Source organism: Neovison vison, chromosome 5, assembly GCF_020171115.1.
Source record: "Neovison vison isolate M4711 chromosome 5, ASM_NN_V1, whole genome shotgun sequence".
Lineage (NCBI taxonomy): Eukaryota > Metazoa > Chordata > Mammalia > Carnivora > Mustelidae > Neogale > Neogale vison.
Genome location: NC_058095.1, coordinates 136702904 through 136723185, shown reverse-complemented (window position 1 = coordinate 136723185; position 20282 = coordinate 136702904). Strand labels below are relative to the sequence as shown.

The following is a 20282-nucleotide window of genomic DNA, read 5'->3' as shown; positions in this document are numbered from 1 at the left end:
TACACACAATATTTTAATTATATCTGTCAAACTTTATAGCTGTATTATAGTTTCATTAGCACATACATGGACAAACTTATTGTAGGGGAAAATGCAGATACGCTTATACCTACATGGCCAATTATAAGAATATTCAGATCTAATTATTTTTCCTGCAAATCTGAGATTAACTTTGTTGCTGCTCTTTATCACTTTATTGAATAATGAGAATTAATCTTGCTAAATTTCACTTACTGATTCTTGAATTGACACTGAATTTTTAGCTGCGAATCAGGTACCCTTTTATTCTTTGATGACCTGTCAATTTCTAAACTGTTAGATGTTTACTTGATTTTTTAACTGACATCAAATACGAGATACAAATATGTATTTTTAAAATTCTTCCACTGCTGCTGCTAATGATAAAAAACTTCATCTCCTTTTTTTTTTTTACTTGTTATGTTTTCACCATTTATAATAATTGAGAGATTATTTAATGTAGTTAGGTACAGGTTTGTTTAGATGAACTTGAACAAAATGTTCCTCGTATTATTTTTACCTTTAAATAATAACTGTTACTCTTTTAATCACTATGATTTTAATCAGTAAATTACTAGGCTGCTTTTTTTTTTTTTTTTTTTGTCTCCTTCCCTGATGCTGTACCTCTATTGTGGGATTTGTATCTATATTTATTAATCTCTGAATCACAGGAGAGGGCAAAATGCTAAACTCAAAGGTAAAAATTTCTAATTAAGCATCAATACATTTATATAAAGTAAAATGATACTTGTAATATTGAATTTACCTAAGTCTGACAAAATCACGTGAACACAGTATGTTTTCTCTGTTAAATTAGATCTGTTTTTATAATTAGATATTTTTACCAGTTGAGATCAAGCTGTAAAATTTCTATACATCTGTCATCTTATATAGTTTTTAGACAATATTTACTCCTTTTTGTATAAGGCCTTGTTTGTATTGACCATTCCACTGTCTTTCAAGATGAGGAGTCTCGGAACTAAGACTGTGTTTCATTTTGGATGGAGTTAACAAAATGTTGTGATTTTTTTTCTTTTTAGCCCATTCATTCTTGCAGATTTAGTTTGACACACCCACATTAGGTAATTTAGCAAAAGAGGAATCCTATTCTTTATCCTATTATAGTAAAACCTCTCACTAATTCAGAATTTATTATACTTCAGATGCAGTATTTGTGATCTTTTTTGAGTAAAAAATTCAAAGTAATTTCTTCCTCTGAATTTTCAGGGTCATACTTATAAGGGGAAACCTGTCTAAAATCACTAGCTTTTCAAACCAAGGGCTCAAGAAATGAAGGATTCCTTCAACGTGCCTTCAACCTCTGGGTCCAGCAATTAATTCTTGTATGTTAAAGGACTTTTATGTTTATGGTACATTTTTATGTAATATAGGCCTATTTTGAATTATAATGTAGGTAACCACATTTTGTTTATTGTAGCACTTATTTAATCTGTAAACTGTACTGCTTGAAGATACTAGAACAGAATTTTTACCTAAATGTTTTATGATTAAGAAAGACCTTTTCAGTAAGTCATGTGGACCAACCTATTCTGTGTTATTCCGAATTAGTGAGGTTTTACTGTCCTAGTGTTATAAAGAGTTTAAAGATTATTTAAATAATAGGATGTTATTTAGATATAAAAAGGGAACTCATAATTTAGGCCAGTCTTATCTTACCTGGATCATTACTAAAGGTTAGAAATATTGTATAAAAGAAGAAAGGGTAATATTGAACATAAAAGGATTTGATGTTATTCTGTCTAGCATTCTAAAATGTGCAATAAAAATTCAGATGTAATTAAAAATGTATATAGATCCACATGTGTATCTGCATATTATACACACTTATTTAGAGTTGCTATATCACAAGGAAGTGGCTTATACTGTTGACCTTTCGAAATTCCTTCCAGATTTACATTTATTCCAAGTGTAAGGAATTTGAATCTTGATAATACAGAGATCATATTTTAGTTGGTATATAGTTTTAGATTAGGAAAAATGAGTTGTCTCCTTTATTCACACTTTCCGGACTAAAGTTTTAGATTCTGGAATGTGGTTTTTGTTTTATGGTCAGAATGCCAGAATATTTAAGTCAAATGTAAAAAATAAGGGTGGAGAAAAAAAAAAAAAATAAGGGTGGAGAGAAATGTTTGAAGCAAGTTCGAGAGGGGAAGAAAGAAGAACTGAAACAGAAAGGTTTGGTTGAGAGTAGTGTTTGGGGGCTAGAAAAAGACCACAAAGTAGAATGGCTAAGGAGCAGGGTGGGACAGGAAAGATGAAGAAGAGCCAGCCATTGGATTACAATATATAGGATAAAGCTCTTTGGTCTTTATACATTTTTTAAAAGTTTAATTGATGCAATACTGATGGACAGGGTAGCCTTTCTGAGATGTATATGTGAACTCTAAGTCATTTAAAAGTCAACTAGGACCTTATTTTTTAAGTGGCTGGTACTAACACTATTACTGAGTTTAAAATAATTGTTAAGCGACTTTGCATGCAGTTATTTTTATGCAAACTAAATTTTCCCATGTAAACTATTTAGAATTTTGTTAAATATATAATTTAATGACCCATTTACATTACATAACTGACTAGCTTCATAGGTTTTATCCATAACCAAATCTTTTCTGTTTTTATTGATTTAGTGATACTTGCAAACAGAAATATATAGTATATCTTTCCAAAATTCCTTCTTTACAGGTAGATTCTTGATCTATCACTTCTAACAGCTGCAGATTCTTCTTGCTTATTTCTCTTAACATTTTTCTCTTATTCTTCCATAGTAAACTGATTGAAAGTTTTATTTTGAAGATGAATAATGGCTTAATCACAAATTATAACACTTACAGATGGAAGTGGAGAACGAGGAGAAAAAGATGCCAGCAAAATCACAACATATCCTCCAGGCTCTGTGCGATTTGACTGTGAGCTCCGAGCAGTACAAGTCAGCTGTGGATTTCACCATTCAGGTAGCAGCTGGAACTTTAGGGTATAACTGCATTTTTATAATTGTGCTAAATAACTTAGTTGTTTGGTTTTGACAAATGTAGTCTACTAAGTATGTGTTAAAAGCTGTAGTATGACAATTTCTCTCAAATCTGTAAAAGCTTTGTATTTGTTATAGACACTGTGGCATGATAGAATAGGTACTTGTCTAGAGATCTGGTTTTTAATCTGTCTTCTGATGGATTTATTTTATAATTCAATTAATGAAACTGCTGAAGATGAAATAATCCCTAAAATCCCTTTGCTGTCTAGGATTCTGTGATTTTTACCACCTGGTCCCATATTTTGCTGCTGTTCAATGAAACATGTGTATCAACAAATTTCTTAAAATGTAGAAAATAATTAAACTCTTAGTAAATTACTGACATTCGACCTATATAGCCTAGGTTGTACTGTTCAACCTTTATAAAAATAAAAAATGTTAAATTCTTTCTTTGGTACTAAATGTATTTCCTTATTTGACAAGCATTGACAGATATTAAAATTACAGCATTTCACTGAGGTTGTGCATAATTGTACATAGCTCAAACCCATGTGCTCCCTATATAATTATCCTAGATATGAGAGAACATTATTTTCTATGGAATTTTCTACTCATTATTAAAAAGGTTTTACAGTTGGCCCAAACTGGTATCTTATAAAATATTGATATTATTAACTGGCATTTATAAGAATTTTAATGTATTATATAAAACATTGTACATTTTTATAATCTATACAAATATTTTACAGAACTAAAATTACACTATATTACTAAGTATAAATTGCCTGTGATTCAATTACCCATTTTTTTTTTAAAGTTTTTGTTGTAAACATTTGGTCCTCATGTGACTAGGGCACTCTTTAATCCCCATTACCTATTTCATCCATCCTTCCACCCACCTCCCCTCTGGTAATCGTCAGTTGGTTCTCTGTAGTTAAGATTCTGTTTTTTGCTTTGTCTCTCTCCATCTCTTTATTCCCCCTATGCCCATTTGTTTTGTTTCTTGAACTCTACATATGAATGAAATCATATGGTATTTGTCTTTTTCTGACTTTCTCTTACTCTCTAAGTCCATCCATGTTGTTGCAGATGGCAAGATTTCATTCTTTTTCATTGCTGAATAATATTACATTGTATATATGTATATTACATATTCTTTATCTGTTCATGTCAATTACACATTTTAATGGCTCTGTAAATTTTAAATAGTGTATATTATACTGCTTTCAGAATTGTTATGACAAAAAATACATATAATAAAGCTGTATATTTTGTTTTCAGTGGTTTTAATGGAAAATGGAGATGTCTATACGTTTGGATATGGGCAGCATGGGCAACTAGGACATGGAGATGTCAATTCCAGGTAGTAGGACTTTTTGTTTGAAGATACTTTTTTCTTTTTTTTCTTTCTAAATATGTATTTCTATACTTGAAATCGTGTTTATGCCATTGTTTTGCAAAATGTGGCCCATAAATTATTGGTGGATCTTGATTTTGTGGTTGAGTGCTTTTGTGGAGATAGATGATTTTGTGGCTTCAGAAGAAATATTGATTTACATTTTATACATTTAAAATAGAAGAGTGACTATGATTATCACAAAATCCTTCCATATTCTTAGTAATTATTATTTACTAAAGGCTGTTCATAGCAATAGAAAAGACAGTGGATATCCCCAAATTGCATTTGTAAATTACATTTTTAATTGCATTTTTAAATTGCATTTTTAATTGCATTTTTAAAAATCAGTGGATTCATTCATATCCCTTAATGTTGTCAGTTTTGAAATTTTGGTCTAATATTAACATGGAATCATAGAAGCATTTTGATAATCTTTAAACAGAACTTGCAGTCTCTCAGAGGAAACTGACTTATCCAGAATAGTAAAGAACTATAGGTGGTGGAGACTATCACACATTGCCTTATACTGCTTCTTCCTTGCCTCATTTGGGAGTAGAGTTTTTGTTGGTGACATGACCATGCAGTAAAGACTTCATTTTCCTGCTTCCATTGTTGCAGGATATAGCCGTGTGAATTAAAATGTGCTTTGGAACCATGCTGTTAAAGGGGAGGGAAGTACTCTTCCACTTCCTGTCCTTGCTTCCCAGCTTGTGGCCTGGAATCTATTTGTAGTGGCAGGAACTGGAGAAGTCGATACAGCAATCATAACTTCGAAACCACACATTGAGACTGGCAGAGCTACAGGACAGAGAGTCTGAGTCCCTGACACCGTAGAATTGCCACATTGGCTTCTTACAAGTGGATTCTCAGCTGAGAGAGAAATAAACTTCTATCTTGTTTAAGTCCTTGTTACTTTGGCTTTCCTTATGCCAGCTGAATCCATTTCCTGCTTAATAATAGAAGTGAGAATGCTTTTGGCTGAAAGTATAGAAAATCTATCTTTATTAGTTCAGGACTTCAAGAAGAGGTTACTAAGACAGGATGTCATGTGCAAAGGAGTCATTGGGAGAAAGCTCCTGTGGAAGATGAACGGGAAAAGCGCAGGAATAAGCAGGGAAAACTGTCAAACACAATGCAGGTCTGACCCTGTGAGAGGAAAAAAGGAAGAAGGATAGAGTAGGAACTGTCTAGAGTGAAGTGCAGTTCTGAGAGAGTTTCAGGCAGGCAGTGTGGTGTCCTTAAGCTGGGTTGCCCTTGGAGAAGCCCCATATCAGGCAGGATGGTCAAGCATTATACCTTACCATGCTCAGACATGGCTGATAGCAACCTAGGGGAGAAGAATGGCCTCATGGATCCAAAGGGACAGCATCTCAGCTCTGCTCCCTGAAGTAGGTTGTCAGAGGTCTGAGTGATCCACATATATGGCTGCCTCACCATTGAAACCAGCCTAATTGATCAAGCCTGGAGATATGTACGGCAGCTTCAGGCCAGACTTGACTTACTGATTCATTTTGCCATAAGAACCTTCTTTCTTTTGTGAATCTCTGCTCTGCCTCTTTCTCCCTTGTACTTTTAAGATACCTGCCAGAATCAACTGGGTGTATATGGTTTCTCTTTTATGTACAGTGAATTACTCTAGTCCTTAAGTAAAATCCAGAATTTTCACTCTGTTCTGAAACCACCCCATTTCTCTGGCAGGGATGCAGTTATTGCCATTTATATAGTAAAGACCAGTGATTCTTAATCCTGGCTGCACACTGGAATTACCTAGGGAACTTCAGAAATCCTATGCTGGATTCTACCTCTAGAATTTCTAAGAATATGTTGGGAGTTGCGGGTAGAGTGGAGGTGGATGGAGGCAGCAAGGGCAGTGCTGGATAGGATCAAGAGTTTTTTTCCTAAAAACTGTCCATACTCTAATGTGCATCAGGATTAAGATTGGTTCACTGTTTGTCCCTCATGGGTAGGGTCAGATCCATTTGCAGTGCACACAAAATGGGTATGAAATGGCATAACCCTAGTTACTTTGATGAATGTTGTTGCTAATGAGAAGAGATAATTAAGGAACCATTAAGTTGAATTTCTCACTAAAAATGTAAGTGTAGCATCCATTTAATATTCTTGTCAAGAGATTTGTAAAGCGGTCACAATCTTTTTCCTTTTATTTAAATGTTTTAATTCTAGTTAACAAACGCTACTGCAATCTTAATGACCAATATCGTGCTTAGAAAGAGAGCAAAAGGTCTTTGGCAGAATCAGTTCTCAGATGTCACTGGATATGACATTTGAATATTGGACATTGGACATGGTAAAATATCAGTGGCTTGCAGGGTTGAGCAGTTACTGTCACAGGTGTTAGAAGGCAACAGATATTTTGCTTTAGAGTTGAATGACATCAGTGATATGCAGAGACTGAGTCAGAGTTGTAATTTGTATGGGGAAGAATTTGTCAACTTTTCTGTTTTTCACTGAGGCTCATGACACAGAAGAGGGTTTATCATCATCTTCATTGTCATCATCATTGTTGCTCATCTTCATTGTCATCATCACTGTTGCTCATGTTGATAATTTTATAGTCATGGTATAAGCTGAGAAAAGTGCATTACAGTTAGACATGATGAACCATCAATCATGTGCAGCAAGAGGGCAGAAAATAATCGGCAAATAATTATATTTCATGGCCTCTCCTGAGTGGGAAGGAAATAGTGAAAATCATGATTATAATCAAGTCACAGCCCTGCGGTAATTGTGCGATATGAAGAACAGACAGCATAAGCACAAGATTCTGCTACACCACATTGAGGTGTAATGGCTATTGAAAGAGAAGTACTTTTTTTTTTTTTTAAGATTTTATTTATTTATTTGACAGACAGAGATCACAAGTAGGCAGAGAGGCAGGCAGTGAGAGAGGAGGAAGCAGGCTCCCTGCTGAGTGGAGAGCCCGATACAGGGCTTGATCCCAGGACCCCAGGATCATGACCTGAGCTGAAGGCAGAGGCTTTAACCTACTGAGCTACCCAGGTCCCCCGAAAGAGAAGTATTCTTGTCAGCTTTTAAAATAAAGAGGTTACCTAAAAATAAAAACATTGTTTCATAGACCTGATTATATCAGTGAGCACTGTCCCTTAATTTGCGCTGACTTGCTTCAGGTAATGATATCATACCAATATGCTGAATATTTCGAATAGTTGGAATTTATCATCTTCACAAAAATATAATAGGTTTAAATTATTAAAAAGATATCAGGGTTTCTTGAGAAGATTAAACTCTGGGGCGCCTGGGTGGCTCAGTGGGCTAAAGCCTCTGCCTTCAGCTCAGGTCATGGTCTCAGGGTCCTGGGATCGAGCCCTGCATTGGGCTCTCCACTCGGTAGGGAGCCTGCTTCCTCCTCTCTCTCTGCCTGCCTCTCTGCTTACTTGTGATCTGTGTCTGTGAAATAAATAAATAAAATCTTTAAAAAAAAAAAAAGATTAAACTCTGGTGGGGTTTGCTTTAACTGCTTGATGTTGTTCTTTTCCCACAGGTACATTTTGATTCCTGGTTCCATTGATTGTTATAACTGGAAGGATGTAGCATGTGGTGTGGGAAGAGTAAACTGGGTAGCCCAGTGAAATAATGCTTACACACTATGCCTGGGTGTCCTAAACAGAAATTAGCCAAAACCATTTCTGTTATAACCCCTCTAGTTACCCTATTTGTCTTGACCCATGTCGGACTTGGAAGGCAGGACACAAGAACTGTGGTACAAGTTGAGAATCAAATTGACCACGTATGTGGAGGAACAGAATCCCTATAGCATACATGTTAACTGACACAAGACATTTAGTAGATATTTACTTAAAGTGTATGGTTGGGGGGCAATTATAAAAATGTCTGGTAAATCAAGTGCTTTTAACTGGAATTTATTGTATAGCACACATTAATAATGTGTGGTTAATGGAAGGTCAGTATTGAAGTGTGCATGGTGGCAAAGATTAACAAAATGTTATTGATGGTCTTCTTACTTAATGTGTTGTGTTGGCAAATGAGTTCATTCTTTAGTTTGGGTCCTGATTCTATCACTTGGTACCCATATGACCTTGGCCAAGCTTACTTAACTTGTCTGTCTCTGTCTCTTCCTCTGTTTAATTGGAGTAAATATATTTCCCTGAGAAGGTTCTTGCGAGAATTCAGGAAGATCATGCCTGTCATTCACTTAGCTCAGGGCCTAGTCCACGGTAAGTGCTCAGCGATGTTAGCTGCTGCTTTTTAAAGTAAGTCAGAAAGCTCGTGAAGGCTTTTGGAAATTTTCATGATGAGTCTACTAGCCCTCTTTTTGGTTTGTTTCTTTTGTTCAGTATGCTTCTGAATGTCTGAATTCCACTTTTTAAAAAATAATTTTTAGTAAACTTTAACATGGATGTTGGCAAAAAGATTGTAGAGGCTTTTATTCTCTGTTTCTTCAGTAGAATTTTGGTCATTCTTAAAGTGTCTTTGAGTTTCTTCTTTTTCTTGGTAAACTGTCTTCATTCTGCATTAATATATTATCCAATCATAGTATCTAGAACCGTTTAGACAAGTTTGAAATCTTTGCTTCATCTATAACCAACTACCTAATTGCAATTTACTAGGCTTTACATTAAATATCCCATAGGACTGTTGAAGAATTAGTGCAGTGTATGTGAAATGCTTAGTGTGTACACATGCATGCAAACATACACGTTTTCTGTTCTTCCTGTGTATTCAAACTAATTTAATAAATGGGCTCACTAATATTACGGAAAGAGTTCAAAGACTGTTTTAGAAAGTCTGCCACCAGCTTTTGGGAAAATGCTCTAAGCTCCTCAGATCTACCCATAGAGTTATTTTAATAGTCAGTGATAGGTTTTATGTAAAAGTGCTTTGCAAACTACAGAGACTTTAACTGTTGTTAGAACGTTCCCTTTATTCTTTGCTACTGGTCATTTAGAGAGCATTAGTTCACTATATAACCCTTGGGGCCATTGTGGGTTTTTGTTTGTTTGTTTGTTTGTTTGTTTTTGTTTTGGCAAAGCTCCCTGTAGCTCAGGGTTGAAAACCATTTACCTTTCACTACTATTCTTGGTCATATTACTCCCTCCACAAGTTAAAATAACTACTGCTCTTTTGAGGCAAGGCCATTCTGCTCTCTTCCCCTTTCATTACCTACCATTCACTCAGTAGCCTTTCATTCACTGAAGATTTAGTATCTTGTTTGACAGTATATTCTCACTCAGAGTCTTGTCACATTCGTGAGTGACTTTTGTATCCTTGTCCGTGGTCCCATACAATATACTTAATCTTGATGCCTTCTATATAGTGAATTTTACTTCCACATTCATGGTAGTTATTCCCAGGACCCATCTTGGATCCAGCACAACTCCAACTCTGAATTCTTAAGTTTAAACACCTCAAAATCTGATGATAATTCCTTCTGTTACTTAGCTTTACTTTACTCAGCCTTTGACTTTATCAGTACTTCATTCCCCACTGCCCTCTACATTTTTACTCTCTTCTACCTTTTTTACTTTATTTTCTCTCCAAGTTAAAGAGATTGTTTATTTTCTTCACCTAGACTCTTATAAGTAACCTTCATTTTCTTTCCCTTTTGGTCTCAATGCTAGGGCATGGCAAAACTTCAGCATGGATCACTCTGTCCATGTTTTTGATGTCTAACTTAGGCTTCTGGAAAAAAAATGAATCACTGTATGTGTGCATATTGTTACCTGACTTCCAGATTGATCCAGGGCTCTACAATGGGCAATCATTGTTCTGCTTTGTGGTTTTGAACTATTTGGTTTAACACCTCTTGAGAATTTGGTGAAAGATGGGGTCTGTCTTCAGGACAGTAGATATAAGAATATACACATAAAGGTTAACTTATAAGTTTAGGAGGTTCACAGAAGCTCTGAAGCTCACTCACAGACTTCCTAGAAGTCCTTTGAATCTCAGTTAAAAACTCCGGATCTGCGTATGTATTTGTTCCATTCACCACCATGCCTTTTCTGTAATCTTCAAATCCTCTGCTTACCCATTTCCTTCTTCCTCTTAACACATGACTTCTGTTCACATCACAGCAAAAACAAAATCCATTAGGTGGGAAGTTCTTCACCCCACCAACTCTATAAACCTATCTACATCTATACTACTTCTTTTGCTTCTTCGTATTACTTTGAAAGAGGGACCTGTTCTCGTCCATGCTATGAAGCCTACCTACCTTTTCCTTGGGAATCTCGCTGTTTTGTTTCTCCTCTCTAAATTGTACCTTTAGCCTTTTTATTTCCACTCATGCTTTTAAACTTACATAAATCTCTGTCATCTTAAAAGGAACAAAGCCTCATTGAGCTTCATTTTCCTTTTAGCTGTTGGTTCTCCTTTATTTTTCTTTTTTTGTGTGGAGATTCTCTCTCGTTCCTCCTGCCTGCTTGTGCTCTGTCTCTCTAAATAAAAAAATTAAATTTTAAAAAAATTTATCAGACTTGTCTCTAAAATAGAGCCTCCTATTATTTGTTGACTGTTTCTACAGTGGTTATTCTAATTACAGAAAATGATTACTAAAAGTGATTAATAAATTAAATAATAAAATCATACAAGAATTGATACAATAGATATAAGGATATCATTTATTGTATTAGTTACCATTTACTCATTGTTAACTGTGTGCTAGACATTGATCCAAACACTTGACAAGTGTGAGCTTCTCTATTGTTCATAGGAACCCTACAGGGTAGGTACTGTTTCATATTATCCTCTTATGTTATAGAAGAGAAAACTAAAATACAAGAAGGATGAGTACATTGTTCATAGTCTTGGTCCAAGTGCTATTGTGTGGTGGGGCCGGGATTTACAGCCAGGCAGGCAGTCTAGCTCTAGTGTCTAGGCGTCCAGTCACGGCTCTCATGCCTCTTGTTCTACTGAATTCTGATTTCATTAACCACTCTATTAAAATCTAAAATTATAGCTCGCTTAAAAAGGTAGAAAAAAGGATATAAGATTGATCATTTCATATAGCTTCTGGATTGAATTCCTGTTAAAGCAGTGTATGATTTTTATTTCATCCAATAAATATTTACAGAGATCTCTAATGTGCCATTGCTATAAAAGATAATTTTTTTCCTTTTAAAACAAAGGTAGCACCAGTCTTTCAGAAAAAAAAAATAAAAATTATGTGTCCCTGCGTCGCAAACATTTCTGCAACTCTTCTGTTCTATATAACTCCACAAATCCTTCCTGTAAAATATAACTTTCTTCCTTTAAAAAAAAAAATTGTGTCCATAAGTAGGGTAGTAAATTTAGGAAATCTTTTTAATAATCTCTTTAAAGTCAGTGTTAATGTCTTTTTCATCTTTGTATATCTGGCACCTATCTTTGTATATGAAGGCAGGCATATGGTACTTTAATAAATACTAAGTATACTATTAGTGCCTTTTATTTCTTCTATTCCTTATTGTAATGTTTATTTATTGCTTTTTATTTCAGTTGAGTCTTGTAAGAAATTGACTTAATTTTTTTTTTTTTTTAACCTAGGGGATGTCCCACTCTTGTTCAAGCTTTGCCAGGCCCTAGCACACAAGTTACTGCAGGCAGCAACCACACGGCCATACTTTTAATGGACGGACAGGTCTTCACATTTGGAAGTTTTTCTGTAAGGAATTTTTAAGCATTAATAGTATTGCATTGTACCATTGCCTTACAGTTTGTCTGTATCAGCTGTTTTTTTCTGGTTTCAGTGCAATTCTTGTGTTGTAATTACTGCATATGCATATTTCCTGTCTCCACATCCAGCATACACAAGACCTGGATGACATTACTGTGAAATAATTTTCTTCTCTAGTGTACTATTAGAATTTATTAAATTTAACAATTATGTTAGAATTTGACTGTTTATCCCAGGTCAAAGTCCTTTAAGCATTCAGTAGAGTTATTCTGTCATTTGAGAGCTTATTTCCCAAGTGGCTTGCAAGGATTCATTTTTCTTAACATATAGAACTTTTTCTAACTTAGAATTTCTTAAAAGCCTGGTTTTCTTACTAGATTTCTTTAAAATTATAGTTTCCTTTTCCCTCTCCTTTTCTTTCTCTGTCTCTGTCTATTGCCTGTTTTGTTCTCTTTCTGCCAAAGCTCGAAAAGAGTGAAAATGCTCTGAGAAGCTTTATATAGTTTGGGCATAGTAGAGATGAAGGAAAAGCCTTGTAAGACTGTGCTAATAAGCCTATACCATCTCTGATGTGGGTAACTATTCATAACTCCATAACCTAAATCTCTGGGATATAATTTGCAACTATTGATTTTTTAAAAAATGTAAATGTGCTCTTTAAGAAAAAAATCTTTCATTTGGAAATGCTTTTAAACTACAGAAAGATTGCAGAAAGTAAAAATAGTACATAGAACACCTTTGTACTCTTGAACCAGCTTCACCTACTTGGTAACATTTTGATTTGCATTATCACTTGCATATGCATGCTCTTGTTCTCTCTTAAGCACTGTGTGTGTGTGTGTGTGTCTGTGTGTGTCTGTGTGTGTAAAACACATTTTTTCCTGAATCCTTTAAGAGTAACTTTGCATATATTATGATCCTTTATTCCTGAATACTTGTATTTTTTTGATTGATCCAACAGTTATTTTTTGGCATTTTTTGGTCTCCTCCAATTTAAGATCAGGTATTGCATCTGACTGTGATGTCTCTTTAGTCTCCTTTAATCTGTACCATTTCTATACCTTTTCTTTGTCTATCATGATGGCATTGACATTTTTTAAGAGTATGGCACTTTGGTTTTGGGTTGTTGTTGTTTTAATAAAATAGTCCTTATTTTTGTTTTTCTGATATTTCCTCATGTTTAGATGTAGGTTGTGTATTTCAGGCCAAAAGGCTATGTAAGTGATGTTGTGTTCTCCACAGGTATCACATTTGAAGGCACAAAATGCCCACCTGGAAAATGTCTAATTTTTCCACTGCATAATTAGTATTTTTTTCTCTTGAAGCTAATAAGCAGTTTATGGGTTGACTCTTTTAATAAAACAGTTTTAAGGTATATACTTCTCTTACAGTTCCCCCCTAGATTTAGATTCCCATTCTTGCCTAAACCAGTCTTTACTATAATGATTGCAAAATGATGATTTTCCAACTCCTGCACTCCCTTACATTTACCAGTTAGCCCTTTGCCTTTTATTGTAAGCAGGCGCCCTTCTTTCTCATTTGGTTTTTTTGGTTTTTGGTTTTTGTTTTGTTTTGTTTTGGTCCAGATGCATGTATTTGTATTTTCCTCATTACTGTCCATAATTAATTGGGTGCATAAACTGTCTCAGATTTCATGGATCAGAGTCCCTTCGAGCTGGCTCCTGTGTTCTTGTGACATGCCCCTTCACTTAGGGGGTATTTCCTTACTTCCTGACATAACCAGTTGTTTTTGGCTTCTCTGTATCAGTCCTAGAAGCAGCCATTTCTCCAAAAACAAGGGTCCTTTGTAGTGGAAACTAGTTTTAGACACCAGCTGAGCACTAGGTGTATTCATTGCAGTGGGGTGTCTTTAGATCCCCAGTATACATGTTTATGCATATATACATACATGAGGGTATTTTAGAAATCAGAAGCCCATACCAGTACCTCTAATTCCAGCCCATCCCCACAGGGGTCTTTCTTTTTTCTTTTTCTTTTTTTTTTTTTTAAGATTTTATTTATTTATTTGACAGAGAGAAATCACAAGTAGATGGAGAGGCAGGCAGAGAGAGAGAGGGAAGCAGGCTCCCTGCTGAGCAGAGAGCCCGATGCGGGACTCAATCCCAGGACCCTGAGATCATGACCTGAGCCGAAGGCAGCGGCTTAACCCACTGAGCCACCCAGGCGCCCCCCCCACAGGGGTCTTTCTTAACCTTCACCCATTCTGTGTTTGTTTCCTTTCCTCTGAAGTAAGAATTCTTGCTTCTAATACTATGAGTACATTTATTTCTCATTTACTCAGTCCTAAAGTATGGTAAAATAGTTTTATATTTGCTTTTCCCACACCATTATAAAAACAAGGAGTTCACGATTTGTCTTTCACTCTCACTCCTGCCCCCTCTCACCTGTGTCCTTCCCCACAGCTAAAGGTATAAGGTTTATAAGTTTTGGGGGCTCTTTCCTCCACCCCATTTCAGTGAAATTATGTTACTCCTTTGGAATAGAGTTGGATTCATTTGTTTCAGTTTGCCATTTTTTTTTATTAAAAAAAAAGTTAATATTCATAAGCATAGTTACAAATAACAGATTCTTTGTGAGGAGCAGCAACAGCCAAGAACAACCCTTCTTCTCCTTGTCCCTGAAAATAAGCCCTTTTACAGGTCTATTTGTCTCACCCTATCCTGGCTGGGGCAAGGGTTCATCTCTTTAAAGTGAGTAAGATGTCAGGGGTTGGGGGAGAGAGATGCCCTTTCAGCATGGAGATAACTTTGGCCTGGACCAATGAATGATGCTCCCTAGGGATGCCAAAGGGAGGGCAGAAAAGGGGGCAGATTCAGAAGACTGTTAAACAGTGGTGTTCCTCTTCTCCCTGTGATAACAGTCTTCCTCCCCATTCCTGGGAATACACTGGTGAAAATGCTGACACCTGTTATGTCCTGTCCTTAGACTTCTAACGAAAGGGGCTTCTGGTCCAGTGCACTGTTTCAGTTTGCTTTTAGTTTTAGGATCCCTCCTCTCATATCTTTAGATATAGTTTTACTTTTTTGAATATGTAGAACATTAACATGTTTCCAGAAGTTGAAGTAACACAAAAATAGTAGTGTAATGAGTCAAGTGTCATTTCCCCTTTACTCCATGCTTGTAAGTAATGAACTTCATTGTTTTCCAGTCTATTCTTCCTGTGTGTATTGTATAGATACAGGTGTGTTTATATATATATATACACACATATAATTATTTCCCCTTATTTTTCAAAAGGTAGCATTTTATATATGCTCTTCTGTACTTTGCTCTTATCACTTTACTATATCTCCTAGACATCATTCTGTGATAGTTCGTAGAGATTTTCCTCATTCTTTTTTTTAATATCTGCATAGTACCCTTGTGCATATACACTATAGTTCATTCAGTCAGTTTCTTAAGCTTGGACACAACTTCCCAGTATTCTGCAAGTACTTTCCAATATTTTGCAGTGAAAGCAATAAATACTAGTAGAGGTGTACCTTTGAGGTAAGTTTCTAGAGTAGCTGTCTGGGTTGAAGGTTAGTGCCTCTGCTGTTTTGTGGGCCATTTTTGCATTCTCACCAGCAGTGGTTGAAAATACCTCGCGAGCCAAATATGCTGTCATATCTTTTAATTTGCGTCAGTCTCATGGGTGAGAAGTGGTCCTGCACACTTTGAAGCCTTTTCCCTGTAGCTGTTGCTGTGTGCCTTCATTTCATATTTTGATGTCAAGGGTTAGATTTTCTCTTTGCAGATGATTTTGCCAGTGTTTTTTCTAACCTCAATACTCTACTGTTGTCCCTCAGAAGCTGCCCTTTTGCACTCTCCACCCCCTCCAGCTTGCAGTGGCAGGTCCAGGGTGAAGACTCTTGGAATTTGTTTTTTTCCTTTTGGTTACAGGTGACTGAAAGGTCATCAGATCTGCTATAGACTTGAGTCATGTGTGGTTTTCTTTGTCCTGTGTGTTGGTTTTGTTGTTTGAGGGAGAATGTGAATACTAATTGAAATCAGCCATTTTTGTCCTCTACCTGCAAAAGTCCTTGTTGTGAACTTTTATGAACTTAACTATGGCTTATGTGTAACCACATTCTGAATCCCATGGGCCTGTCCAGGCATCTTTTGTATTTTTACACTGCTTTTCTTTACATTAGTTGGTTGATAGTAGGGAATAGATAGTTATTTCAGTAGTCAGTGACAAATAGAATTATTTTCCTTCTAAAAGCATAATATATCTTTGAATATTATATACTTTGCTCAGTGTTCACATTTTTGTTCTTTTTAGGGGGTTGGGGGTTCAAAAAATAAGGATAGACATTGAAAGAAGCTGAGAATTAACATTGAAATTTTGGGCTTCTTCTCTGTTTGTGTGGTTGCCACATTGTTTCCTCCCCTGGTTCCACCCAGGGCTTAAAGCTGCATTGCTTTTGCAGTCACTTTGTGGCTATATTTTCTTGCTATGGTATTGAAGGAGTGATAGAATGTGCTAGAAACCTGATAGTTGGGTGAGAATTAACCAGGCTATTTGCAGTGTGCCAGTGTTCTTCAGGTTTTTTGCTAATGATTTGTCATTCCCAGGACTTGCAGATGACTCTGGATGCCACGAGACAGCATTTTCCACCCTCCTTAGTGCTTTGCAGGGAGGGCAAGCTCCTGAACCAGGGGTGGATATATGTTTACCCATCCACTGTCAGCATTCTTTGATAGCTACTACTAGCTTAGTAATGAGAGACTTTCTATTATTTTTAAAATTAAACTCTTACCTAATCTACTACCTATAGACAGCCATAGTTTTTAAGTGAGTTAACAATTACTTATTGAGGTATCATACCTTACTATTTAGTTATGCTGTTTATCTTGAAACATAAGTAAAATAACTTAGTAACACATCATCATTTGTAAAAAATGTAGTTTTCTAATGTATTCACAGTTGTAGTATTCAAATATTTTCAGACTTCTGATTTTAGTAGTGACTTTCTATCAACTTAAGTACTATCAACTTAAAATATCAAAGTACATAGTAGAAGATAGTAGTGACTTTCTATCATCTTAAGTACTGTCAACTTAAAATATCAAAAATATTTTTTCAGTGATTTTTTTTAAATGAACAATTTGTAATGCTAATTTTTTAACATTGTATACTTATTATACTTTTCATTTAAATGCAGGTGACAGTATTTCAGGGCAATTTCTTGGATGAAAAAGTATTTCAGCTTTATTGTTATTTTTTAATAATATACTTTGTGGTTTATTATTGGGGGGGAGGTCCTAAGAATAATAGAAATTATTTTATTCCTTTATAAATTTTGGTCTAAATTTCACATGAATTTTGTTAATTAAAAAAAAGTACTAACAATTGATGAGGAATAATTTCTCATAGAGCTGTTTTTGTCTCCTGTCTTAACTTTATAAAAAATTATAGATTGTTTATGTAGGAATGTTGTTAATATGGTTTATTTAATCTTTTAGAAAGGACAGCTGGGTAGACCAATTTTGGATGTGCCATATTGGAATGCAAAACCAGCTCCCATGCCTAACATTGGATCAAAGTATGGACGAAAGGCTACCTGGATAGGTGCAAGTGGGGACCAGACCTTCTTACGCATTGATGAAGCACTTATTAATTCTCATGTGCTGGCTACATCAGAAATTTTTGCCAGTAAACACATAATAGGTAATACCCCCAAACAAACAAATGTTCTTCCCAAAATATTTGTCATAACTGACAATAAATGGTTCATCTTTACCTATCATGAGATATATAATCATAGAGCTTTTTGTTTTCTTTCTACCTGAAGAAATTTAAAAGAAGCTTCTAAATGTCTGTGTTTCTGTGAATATTTGTAAGCTAGAGAGTGGTGGAAATATGAGCTAAATTGTGATAGGATAAAACCTGTATTGGAAGGAGGAATTTTTCTGTGTTGGTTCTTGCTAAAGAAATGGTAGAAATTAATTTCTGTGAAAGGTTACTTAAGTCAAACTTTGAAGTTCCAGCTATAGGTATAAATGTATACTTGCATTTGTGAGATCATAACTAATTATATAATGGAGTGATACAGTATAGAAATTAAGAGCATAAGTTGTGGATTTAGACAGCCTGAGGTTTTGGTACTAATTCTATTACCTTAAAGTTTTTAATTTATTCAAGTCTCAGTTTCTTCATCTGTAAAATGGATGTAATAATAATACTTCCCTTATAAATAATACTTACCTTCTAAGCTGAGGCATTATAAAAAGGTAATGCATTTTTAAGATGGATAAATATCTTTCCCCCAGGCTTGGTACCTGCTTCTATATCAGAACCTCCTCCATTTAAATGTCTTCTGATAAATAAAGTGGATGGGAGTTGTAAAACTTTCAATGACTCTGAACAAGAAGATCTGCAAGGATTTGGTGTGTGTCTTGATCCAGTATATGATGTCATTTGGAGGTAAGCTCTGTTCATAAAATAGAGTATTAAATAAGTTCTGATCAAATTATACTCTTGTGGTGATAACAATATTCAGGTGTAAGGCAGACCTTTTATACATGAGAATTCTCTTGTTTAACTGTGCTTCCCAGAACCTTTGCAGTGTAGGGCAATGTTTAAGCTTATGTTCTGAGCCAGGCTGCCTTGGGTTATTCCAGATCCACAGTGTGCTTTCTGTGTCACCTTGGAGTGACTACTTTGACTCTGTGTGCTTCTCTTCTCTCATTTATAAATTTGGAGTGATAATAGTACCTACCTCATAAATTGTTATGAAGAGTGAAGAATTTAGAGCAGAGGCACATAGTACGTGCTGCGGAACTATTTGCTGCTGTCATTATATTAAGCAGTTTTACTTTCAAGAATTCTGTTGTTAATTATTTTTGATCTGTCAGCAATCTTGTCTGTGTTTTCCATATACCAAATTATTACCAGCTATGTAGAAGAAATTGTGCCAAAGACAATATAGAATAATTAAGATAACCCTTTATGAATATTCATATATTGATAGAGAAATGTAGAAATGTATAGGATTACCAAACTCTAGATACTGTAAAAATGTAGAGAATGGATACAGGTACACTAAAGATTCAAATTATATTGTATTTGCTTTAAATTTGTTATGGTGTGTTGTATCATAATGAGTAAAGAGAATTTCTGTCCTCAGCATTTCTGGCTTTAAATTCTAGTAGGAGATATCCCCTGCATTACCAAATTGACGCATCATAGGTCTTACCTTTTTTTTTCTTTCCCCCTATTTCATTGTTTATTTGGCCAAAGTCAGTGGACAGGAATTAGATAAACTGAAAGGTTTAAGTGGCACCAGTGAGGAAGGGGAAAAGACTTCTTTGTCTTCTTCCTCTGCCCATGCCTACTTTCATTTCCGTCAGCCAGCCAGGTCTTAAGCCATGTTTTCTATCAGTCCTAAGGCTGAATTCAGAATGAAGGAATTACAGTACTTCCCAGGTTGCTGACCAGCCTACTGTCTTAGTGTTCATTTTGTGGAAAGGCCTGGAAGCCAGAATTGATTGAGTATCACTCTGTAGTTTCTCTAGCAGCATTATACAGGATAGATTAGATAAGGAGAAACTAGAGGTGAGTAGTCTTATAGTAATCCTTATAAAGACATGAGGTGCTGAGAACCAAACTTATAGTGGTCACAGTGAGATAGTGTGGAGGGGATAGAAAGGCACATGGTGTAAAGATAGACTAGGCATTAGTTATTTACTGATGACAAGTCTGTATACAAGAGACTTAGTTACCAAAGAGCAAGCCCTGGTTTGGACTTTGGTTTAAACTGATGTTTTATTTTCTATAATCTTTATATGTTGAATCTTTAAACGAAAGAAATTTACATTAACAAAATAAAGATCAACCGTAGAGACTTTGTTTATGGATATATTCACTAAATTAGAAATACATTTTTTAAATTAGTTACTAGCAGAAGTGGATTCTAACAGTATAACTAGAGCTATTTCCCTGGAGTCTTGACAGAACTACAGAACTCAGAAGTGTAGTGTGCATTTAGTTGAGCCTCGCCTTCTACACGAATGGTGAAAGCACTGGGAGGGATGATCTGAAATGCCTTGCCAGGTCCTTGAATATTTACTCCTTTGTTCCAAAACGGAGATTGAAAGATGAAGGGTAATCTCCTCAAATGTTTCATTAAACAGCTAGAAGGTATTTTCTTATAATCAGAATCAGAGTTTTATTCCATTGTTCTGACTTCTGGCTGGTTTATGTGTTTGTGCTT

The 20282-nt window shown here is 35.4% G+C and overlaps 1 protein-coding gene across 13 annotated transcripts in view; it reads left to right on the top strand.

Annotated features, from left to right (window-relative positions):
• Positions 1 to 20282, top strand: part of MYCBP2 (MYC binding protein 2) — a 283092-nt gene that overhangs the window by 93603 nt on the left and 169207 nt on the right. For 12 of the 13 annotated variants that reach the window (XM_044249910.1, XM_044249909.1, XM_044249914.1 and 9 more), the window contains 5 exons: positions 2871 to 2990; positions 4292 to 4373; positions 11934 to 12051; positions 17533 to 17737; positions 18340 to 18493. In XM_044249910.1, coding sequence (XP_044105845.1) covers positions 2871 to 2990; positions 4292 to 4373; positions 11934 to 12051; positions 17533 to 17737; positions 18340 to 18493 — 679 coding nt within the window. Of the gene's footprint in view, positions 1 to 1265; positions 1362 to 2870; positions 2991 to 4291; positions 4374 to 11933; positions 12052 to 17532; positions 17738 to 18339; positions 18494 to 20282 lie in introns of those variants that run through there. The other variant, XM_044249916.1, reaches the window with a different exon arrangement.